The sequence below is a fragment of the Sus scrofa genome, chromosome 1 (genome assembly GCF_000003025.6).
Source record: "Sus scrofa isolate TJ Tabasco breed Duroc chromosome 1, Sscrofa11.1, whole genome shotgun sequence".
Lineage (NCBI taxonomy): Eukaryota > Metazoa > Chordata > Mammalia > Artiodactyla > Suidae > Sus > Sus scrofa.
The window spans coordinates 263036906-263047646 of record NC_010443.5 but is presented as its reverse complement, the minus strand read 5'-3'; the positions used below and the strand labels follow the sequence as shown (position 1 = coordinate 263047646).

General features: G+C 36.0%; 1 protein-coding gene across 1 annotated transcript; it reads left to right on the top strand.

Moving 5' to 3' along the window:
* Positions 423-1361, top strand: LOC100520823 (olfactory receptor 1J4-like). Its single transcript, XM_013993821.2, has one exon. The coding sequence runs from the start codon at positions 423-425 to the stop codon at positions 1359-1361; it is 939 nt and encodes a 312-aa protein (XP_013849275.1).

Below are 10741 nucleotides of genomic sequence, written 5' to 3'. Positions count from 1 at the left end.
GTTTGGGTACCACTGAGCCACAACAGGAACACCTTATGATTGTCTTAAAATGTACAGAAACAGAATAGAAATTAGGGTCATTTTAATTTATGATTCCTCTGCTAAGACAGTGTGACACTTTCTCTTTACTGACTAGACACAGATGCAAATGACTTAGGGGCTGCCTCTCCCCTAGATGATGGAAAAATGCCACTAGTCCAGTTTCTCTTCTGTATCAAACTCTCTTCTCTGCTGGTACATTTGCTCATTTCACATGATGATACCATCCACTTTAAAAGATTTTTTCAGGGACAGGGCATTCATACATTGGCATATTCACCAGTAGAAAAGCCCCCCCTTTTTAATAGGCATGTTATAAATCAAAATATGTTGATTTCTGCTTCTCTTACTCTCCATCCTTCCCCAACAGACAGGAGAGGAACATGAGGAGGGAGAACCAGAGCCATGTGTCTGAGTTCCTCCTCCTGGGGCTTCCCATCTGGCCAGAACAGCAGGGTGTATTCTTTGTCCTGTTCCTGGGCATGTACCTGACCACAGTGCTGGGGAACCTGCTCATCATCCTGCTCATAAGACTGGACCCTCGCCTCCACACCCCCATGTACTTCTTCCTCAGCCACTTGGCCCTCACAGACATCTCCTTTTCATCTGTCACTGTCCCTAAGATGCTGATGAACATGCAGACTCTGGATCAATCTATTCCCTATGCAGAGTGTGTGACACAGATGTATTTCTTCCTATTTTTTTCTGGTCTGGATGATTTTCTTCTCACCTCCATGGCCTATGACAGGTATGTGGCCATATGTCACCCTCTCCACTACACCACCATCATGAGAGAGGGGCTATGTTCCTTACTAGTAAGTGTATCTTGGATTTTCTCCTTGGCCAATGCCCTTTGTCATACCCTCCTCTTGGCCCAGCTCTCTTTTTGTGCTGACTACACCATCCCCCATTTCTTCTGTGACCTTGGTGCCCTTCTCAAGCTCTCCTGTTCAGACACCTCCCTCAATGAGCTGGTCATTTTCACAGTAGGACTGGCAGTCATCACCCTCCCCCTCATGTGCATCTTGGTCTCTTATGGCCACATTGGAGCCACCATCCTCAAGGTTCCATCCACCAAGGGCATCTGCAAAGCCTTGTCCACATGTGGCTCCCACCTCTCTGTGGTTTCTCTGTATTATGGAACAATTATTGGGCTGTATTTTGTCCCCTCATCCAGCACCTCCAGTGACAAGGACATAGTTGCCTCTGTGATGTACACAGTGGTCACCCCATTGCTGAACCCCTTCATTTACAGCCTGAGGAACAGGGACATGAAGAGGGCCCTGGAGAAACTCTTCAAAAAGCCATCAGTCTTGTGTTAAAGATGTTTGCTTATCTTTATAACAGACACATATAGTCACATTGCCCAGTCCCTACACACCTTGTCTTGAGCCCAGCTGGTATAAAGGCTCAGTAAATATTTGGTAACTGAATTGCATTTTGCTACAGTTATTCTTTCTTTTCCTTGAAACTCATTAGTATAAATTGTGAATTCTTACTTGATATTATTTATTAAATCTCTTGTCTACAACATTTAGAAATTACATGCCTGATAGCACTTATGTCTTTTTATTTCCTGGAGTTTAATAGTTCTTTTATTATTATTTTTTATTACTCAAATGAATTTGTCATATCCGTAGTTGTATAATGATCATAACAATCCACTTTCATAGGATTATTAGTTCTTCATAAAAATATTTATTGAGGCAAAATTGCTCTAAATTCAGTACACATTTAAAGTGTTCTGATTCATATTCTGATATAGTATACACTGTGAAATAACCTCCACAATTGTTAATCAATATATTCATCACTTCCAATTTGTTACCATTTTAATTTATTGGTGTGTGAGGTGAGAGATCTTAAGATCCACTATACCAGAGAATTAAATATCAAGTGTACAATACAGTCTTCTTCACCAGAGTCATTGTGCTATGTGTTCAACCTCATAGAACCTATACCTCTTACATTATTGCATCTTTGTCCATTATGCTAGTGAAATGCCAAACTCAAAATAAGAAAATACTGCATAATCTCCCTTTTATGTGGAAACTAAAAGAGTCAGATTCATAGAGAAAAGGATAGGATTATGGTAACTAGGGGCTGGGGAGGAGGACATGAGAGTGCTTATGAATTGGTGGAAGGCCAAGGCTGACCAGGCTCCCATGGCATAGAAAGATGCCAGAACTGGGACTTGGTTAAATATGTCCTTTCCTTTCCTTTCTTTCCATTCAGTGTTCTTTTCATTTTTTTGCTTGTTGGTGGTAATGATGGTGGGTCAGGAGAAGAAATGGTATAGAAACTTTTATTGCTCCAGGAAACAATCCAGAACTATGAGTTCAGTTCCTCCACTTAGGGACTCAAGCCTTCTCCTGGATTTTAGAAACACTGTTCACTCTTAGACACCACTGTTCCCTTCCCTCTGCAGTCAACTCTCAGACTACTTGTCTCTGCAATGTTCTGGCAGCATTGTGAAATGCAGAAAATACTGGGTCCTTCCAGACTGGGAATGAGAAAGACAAAGAACACACCCATGGACTAGAGTCTTCTGTTGCCCTATTGAGTTTGGTGTCTGTCTCATTCAATGTCTTCATTATGAATCTCTGTGAAAGACATTTCTACTCAGCTTCATGATACCAGGTTTATGATAGGAGCCTAAGTAGTATCTCTTTTCTTCTACATCTATTGAAGGACCTCATAATTCTCCTTCTTCAGCCTATACTTAGTTATAGATGAATATATTCAAAACTGATTCTGAGGCTCTGCACCACATAGCTGTAAGAGATGAGTATTTGGGAAAACAGATCTCAATGGCAGGTTGAATCTGTCAGAGTGTGTGGCCCATGGCAACTCCCTTCCCTCCTCTGAATATACATTTCTTCTTCTGTGGAAATCAAAGACATTGCAAAACATCTAAAATATGTTTGATTTCAAAGAGATGTGCTAATAAATTTGGATTAACTTGAATGCTGACCAAGAATAATGAATATTTGCTTTCCCTGCCTGTCTATCTATATCATATTTGGCCCGTATACATGTTCATACTTATAGCTCTGCATCCAACTCTTTATGGCAAACCCTGTCTTTCCACAGGATTTTATTCCTTTTGCATAAAGTCCTAGGAGTGGAATTGTTGGATCGAGGGTTTGTTTAATTTTATGATAAATTGACCAACAATTTCTCAACAAGGCTCTATGTTGTGCTTTCCTTCCAACAATGTATGAGGGTTCCAGTTTCTAATAACATCTTCACTGCCTCTGGTATTGTCAGTCATCTGATTTTAGCCATTCTAGTGGGTATGTTGTGGTATCTTGCTGTGGTTTTCATTTCCATTTATCTAATGACAAATGATGTGTGTCTTTCCTCTGTCTTCTCTCATGAAATATCTTTTTAAATTTTTTTACACATGGTTTTAAATATAATTGCATTGCTTGTCTTTTATATATGTTCTGGATTCAGGTCTTTATCAGAATTATGTTTTACAAATATTTTAAGTCAGTCTGAAGCTAGTCTTTCCATTTTATTAAGACTTTCTTTTCAAGATAGGTGAATTTTATTTTTATAAAGTCCAAATCATAATTTTTTTTCTTTTCTAGTTCATGACTTTTGTGTCCCATTGAAGAAAATATTGTTTACCGCATATTTTCCAAGATCGTGTCCAATGAATTCTTCAAAATAGTTTTGTAGTTATAGGTTTTACACATTGGACCGATTTCTAGTTATGTTTTGCATGTGGTCCAATATAAGGGCCTGTTCATTTAAGATATATCGTTATTGACTCATGCTGGCACCATTTATTGAAAGAGTATCCTTTCCATATTCAACTGCCTCATTGCATTGGTGAAATATTAACTGACCTTATAGATACTGATCTATTTAAAAATTGTTCATTCTATTCAAATTATTCATTGATCTATATTTCTATCCTCACACAATTGTTGTTTTCATTGCTATGGTTTTATAAACAATTTTGCAATTAGATGAAGGAAATCTGGCAGTTCACTCTCTCTCTCTGTCTTTATTTTTTTTTTGATGGCTGCACCTGCAGCATATGTAAGTTCCCAATTTAGAGGTCTAAATGGAGCTGCATCTGCAGGCCTGAACCGGAGCCACACAACATGGGATCCAAGCTTCATCTATGACCTACATGGCAACTCATGGAAATGCTGGATCCTTAGTGATCCTTTTTAGAATTAGGCTGATGATATTTTTCCTTTGGTTGCATTGACTCTATAGATCAACTGAGGCAAGTTCTGGTTCCATAATTATATTGAGTTATCCAATTTACATGCAAGGTATATATCTATTTACATCCTCTTTAATTTCACCTGTGAAGCTTTGTGGCTTTTCACATAATTTTATTGCAAGTAAGTTCATACATATATATATATTTTTTTTTGTTTTTTTATGCTGATAATAGTACATAGAAATTCTCAGTTCTCAATGTTCACTGCGAGGTTATAGAAGTACCATTGATTTTTGGGTTTTGTGCATTAACTTTGTTTCCTGATAACTTGTTAAACTTTCTTAATTCCATGGGGAAGATTTTTTTCTTTTTGGATTCTCTCCCACCCTTTTTTGGCCTTTGTTTAGACAAAATTGGTTTGTATTATTCATTTTTTCTCTTTTATTGTGTTCTTAGGTATATGCTTTTTTTGAGCCGCAAGTGTTTACCTCTGTCTTTCTAGATTTTCATATTGTCTTGTTGTGTATGTGTGTCTGGCCATGCAGTAAGTTTACAAATTTTATACATAAATATAAGACTAGTACATAACTAGCATTTGGAGTGTCATTTAAGGCTGTGGTTATGTCCTAACTCTAGTCTGTTTGGGGTGTGAAGAAGGAAAAGAAAATTGTTGGAAGGAGTTTGATATGTGACACATAGGAAGAATATCACAATAGTGACTGCCTTTATTATACAATTACCAAATTCCATAAGCTCTGACTTAGGTGGCCCCATAGGTGAAGGAAGACAATCTGGCTTTGTTGCCTTTCTTTACATTATGTTCAAGTTGGATTTCCATTCATCATATATTTTTCTGGACATTTTCAATTGTAGGGTCTCCTTTCATGTACCACATCTTCTCCATTATTCAGCCCAGAAAAAAAAAATGAAATAATGCCATTTCCAGCAACATGGATGGACCTCGAGATTAGCATACTGAGTGAATTAAGTCAGACAAAGATAAATATCATGTGATACCATTAATGTGGAATCTAATAAAAATTTTACAAAGAAACATTTTCAAAACAGAAAAAAGCACACAGATTTCAAAAACCAAACTTCCGTTTACCCTAGGTGAAAACACTGTGGGGAGGGGAGAATTGGGAGATTGGAATAACATATACACACCACTGTATAAAGTAGATAATAAACTAGAACATACTGTTTAGCAGAGGAAAATCTACTCAATAGTTTGTAATAAACTTTATGGGAAAATAATGGACATATGAATATGTATGATGGAATCACTTGGCTGTACATCTGAAAGTAACACAATTCTGAAAGTCAACACTACTCCAAGAACATTAAATAAAAACAAACAAACCAAAGATCAAGCCACAGGAAGTCAGGCAGTAAGACAATGGAGCCAATTAAAATGGATTCTTTGGAGAGAGTCAAGTAAACTTCATCAAATAACTATCAAAAGGGATTTCAAGGCATAGTGTAAACTTCAGTAAAGTTTCATCATGAATCTTTGTGTTACTTCACCAAATGATCAGCTAAAAATTATAAGTAGACTGATGTACTGATATGCATTAAATTAGAAAGGCAAATGTTATTATAATAAATTATCATAGAAAAAAGGTATACAATAACATATAAGATAAATTCTGTTTATGGAAAATATAAAATTAATAAAAACAACTGTATGAAGATAAAAAATGAACAATGGAAGGGTGAAGTACATTGACTTCATTATTTGTTTTCTTGTCTGTTTTAATTGGATTTCCATCAGGAAGAAGAATTTATTTTATTTTATTTTTGCTCTTTAAAATTATTATTATTTTTTATTTCTATAATATGTTATTTTTTTTTCCTATGGTATAGCATGGTGAACCAGTTACACATACATGTATACATTCTTTTCTCTCATATTATCATGCTCCATCATAAGTAACTAGACATAGTTCCCAGTGCTACACAGCATTATCTCATTTCTTATCCATTCCAAAGGCAATAGTCTGCATCTATTAACCCCAAGATCCCAATCCATCCCATTCCCTCCCCCTCCCCTTGGCAACCACAAGTCTATTCTCCAAGTCCATGATTGCCTTTTTATGGAAAAGTTCATTTGTGCCATATATTATATTACAGATATAAGTGATATCATATAGTATTTGTCTTTCTCTTTCTGACTTTCCTCTGTCAGGGTGAGAATCTCTAGTTCCATCCATGTTTTTGCAAATGGCATTATTTTGTTCTTTTTTATGGCTGAGTAGTATTCCATTGCATATATATACCACCTCGTCCAAATCCAATTGTCTGTCAATGGACATTTGGGTGTTTACATGTCAGGCTACTGTGGATAGTGCTGCAATGAAAATGTATGTTCATGTGTCTTTTTCAAGGAAAGATTTGTCCAGATATATGCCAAAGTGTGGGATTTCTGGGCCTTATGGTAGATCTATGTATAGACTTCAAAAATACCTCCATACAGTTCTCTATAGTGGTTGTACCAGCTTCCATTCCCACCAACAGTTCAGGAGGATTCCCTTTTCTCCACAGCCCCTCCAGCACTTGTTATTTGTGGACTTAGTAATGTTGGCCATTCTGACTGGTGTGAGGTGGTATCTCATGGTAGGTTTGATTTGTATTCCTCTAATATTCAGTGATGTTGAATATTTTTTCATGTCCTTGTGGCCATCAGTGTATCTTCATTGGAGAAATGTCTATTCAGGTCTCTTGACCATTTTTCCATTGGGTTGTTGGCTTTTTTGATATTGAGTTGTATAATTTGTATATTTTAGAGATTAAGCCCTTTTCCATTGCATCGTTTGAAACTAAGTTCTCCCATTCTGTAAGTTATCTTGTTTTAATATTGGTTTCTTTGCTGTGCAAAAGCATGTCAGTTTGATTAGATTCCATTGGTTTACATTTGTTTTTTTTTTTGTTTGTTTGTTTTTTGGGGAGGCTGACCTGAGAAAATATTTGTAAGGTTGATGTCAGAGAATGTTTTTCCTATGTTCTCTTCCAGGAGTATGATTGTGTCTTGTCTTATACTTAAGTATTTCAGTCATTTTGAGTTTATTTTTGTGCATGGTGTAAGGGTGTGTTCTAGTTTCATCGCTTTGCATGCAGCTGTCCAGGTTTCCCAGCAATGCTTGCTGAAAAGACTGTCATTTTCCCATTTTATGGTCTTGCCTCCTTTGTCAAAGATTAATTGACCATAGGTGCCTGGGTTTATTTCTGGGTTCTCTATTCTGTTCCATTGGTCTGTCTGTCTGTTTTGGTACCAGTGCCACACTGTTTTGATGACTGTGGCTTTGTAATATTCCCTAAAGTCTGGGATAGTTATGCCTCTTGCTTGGTTTTTGTTCCTCAGAATTGCTTTGGCCATTCTGGGTCTTTTGTTGTTCCATATACATTTTTGTATTGTTTGTTTTAGTTTGTGAAAAATGTCTTGAGTATTTCAATAGGGATTGCATTGAATCTGTAGATTGCTTTGTGTAGTATGGCTGTATTTACAAAGTTAATTTTTCAAACCCAGGAACATGTAATATCTCTCCATTTCTTTATATCTTTTTAATTTCCTTTTGAATGTTTTAGAGTTCTCAGCAAAGTACTTTACCTCCTTGGTCAGGTGTACTCCAAGGTATTTGATTTTTTCAGGTGCAATTTCAAAAGGTATTGTATTTCTGTTTTCCTTTTCTTGTATTTCATTGTTAGTATAAAGAGATGCAACTGATTTCTGAATGTTAATCTTATATCCTGCTACTTTGCTGAATTTGTTAATCAGTTGAAGTAGTTTTTGTGTTGAGTTTTCATGGTTTTCTATATGTAGTTACATGTCATCTGCATACAGCAACAATTTTATCTCTTCTCTTCCTATTTGGATGACTTTTATTTCTTTTGCTTTTCTGATTGCTGTTGCTCAGAATTCCAGTACTATGTTGGATAAGAGTGGTGAGAGTGGGCATACTTGTCTTCTACCAGATTTTAGTGGGAAGGCTTTCAGCTTTTCTCTTTTGAGTATTTTATTTGCTGTGGGTTTAGCATAAATGGTTTTTATTGTGTTAATATATGTTCATTCTATACCCTCTTTGGTAAGAGTTTTGATCATGAATGGATGTTGGACTTTGTCAAATGCTTTTTCTGCAACTATTGAGATGATCATGTGATTTTTGTTAATGTGGTGAATGACATTGATTGATTTGCATATGTTGAAACATCCTTGTATAACTGTGATGAATCCCACCTGGACGTGGTGTATGATCTTTTTTATATGTTGTTGGATTCAGTTGGCTAAAATTTTGTTGAGAATTTTTGTTTCATTATTCATCAAAGATATTGCCCTATAGTTTTTTTTTTTTTTTTTGGTGGTATCTTTGGTTTTGGAAATAAGGTTGTGGTGGCATCATAGAATGTCTTTGGGAGTGTTCCTTCTTCTACTTTTTGGAAAATTTAAGGAGAATGGGTATAAGTTCCTCTTTCTATGTTTGGTAGAATTAGCCTGTGAAGCCATCTGGTCCTGGACTTTTATTTGTTGGGACTGTTTTTATGACATATTCAATTTCATTTCTAGTGAAATTGGTCATTCAGTTGATCTATTTATTCTTGATTCAGTTTTGGCAGGTTCTATGTCTCTAGTAAATTGTTCATTTCTTCTAGCTTTTCAATTTTTTTGGCATATAGTTTTTCATAATATTCTATCATGGTTTTTTGTTTATATAGTATCTGTTGTGACTTCTCCTTTTTCATTTCTTATTTTGTTTATTTGGGTTTTTCTCTCTTCTTCTTGGTGAGTCTATCCAGAGGTTTGTCTATTTTCTTTACCTTTTCAAAGAACCAGATCTTGGTTTAATTGATTTTGTCTATTGCTTTTTGAATCTCTATTTTATTGGTTTCCTTTTTGATCTTTATGATTTCCCTCCTTGTGCTGACTTTAGGTTTTGGTTGTTGTTCTTTTTTTCTAATTCATCTAGCTGGTGGGTTAAGTTGTCAAGTTGAGATCTTTATTCTTTATTGAGGAAGGCCTGTAATGCTATGACCTTCCCTCTGAGCATTGCTTTTGTGGCATCCCATAGATTTTGAGTGGATGTGTCTTCATTATCATTTATCTGTAGTTATTTTTAATTTCCTTCTAGATATCCTCATTGACCCATTTGTTTTTTAGTAGGATGTTTTTTAGTCTTCATGCAGTCAGTTTTTTCTCCTTTCTTTTCCTGTGGTTGATTTCTAGTTTCATGGCGTTGTGGTCAGGGAAGATACTTGGAATAATTTCTATACTCTTAAATTTGTTGAGGTTAGCTTTGTTCCCCAGTATGTGATCAATTCTTGAGAATGTTCCATGTGCCCTTGAGAAGAATGTATATTCTGATATTTTTGGATGTAATGTCCTGAAAATGTTGAGTAGGTCTTATGTTTCTGCAGGAGCCGAGGAGATGCAGGGACTCAAAAAAAGGACCTTGCCTGATGGCAGAAAAACCTGAAGGCAGGTTCCTAACCAAGGAAGGGAGCTTACCTGAACGGTACATGTCAAAGGTGGGCCTCTGGACAGGATAAAAGCTTGCCTGAATGATACATGCCGAAGGTGGGTTTCTGGTCAGGTTGAAAGCCTGTCTGTATGGTACAAGCCAAGAGCAGACCTAAGGTTATATAGCTCTCATTTTGATGTTTATGAGGAAGAATTGGGGCTTTTCTGGGAAAACTATTTCCATGTTTGTGCTGGAGAACATGATTTTTTCTTGGGTGACCTAATCTTTCCTGCTGTTTTATTTGTTATTCAGTTTTCCTCAGTCTTTCCTGATTATTTGCTTATTATTCTTATTTCCCATTCTTATTTTCCTGTGGTGATTTGTGATTTAACAAAATTACAATAATAATATAATAAGAATTTCATTCTAAAGGACTTTCCCCTATTTAAAACCAACTTAATTAAAAACATAGTGTTTATCTACTAAATAGTTACACAGTAAACTTTAGAGTTAGGATTTTAATAAAGTCTATAAAAGTTAGACATATTATTCTTGATCAAAAGAAACCCAGCTATGAGTTTTGTCCTTGATTTTAGAAACTTTTAGTGGTAACTAGCTAAGTTGATTTATATTTTCTCACACTGTCTCTCTGCCAAGGACGTTTTGAAGATAGACACTAGTCTGAAGATGATATTTTTTGTGTTTGTAACTTATTCAGCTTGTGGGAATTGGCTGGCCATGAGATGGTTTGTGCTGGGTCTCCTCTTTCCCACATGATATGCTGTGCCTCTTTGTCCTTGAATTGTACTCACTAAATTTACTTAAGTTGAAGATTTTAGAACATGATGTATTGCTACTGTACCATGTGATCAAAAAACAAAGCCTAATAGTTAAGCAATGTACTTTTAACACTGTGATGTAATCTGTAGTAAAAAACTGTCTATATAATTAACCACTTATGACAATAAAGTTTGAGCAGTCCAGTGCACTGAAAGAAGGGACAAAGAGGCTGTCTCCATTCTTTCACCAATGCAGTCCATCTCCTATCGGGATGTATACCCTG

What these genes read in the sequence shown, in the direction of transcription:
- LOC100520823 (XM_013993821.2), top strand. Translation starts at nt 423, where the DNA reads ATGAGGAGGGAGAACCAGAGCCATGTGTCTGAGTTCCTCCTCCTGGGG.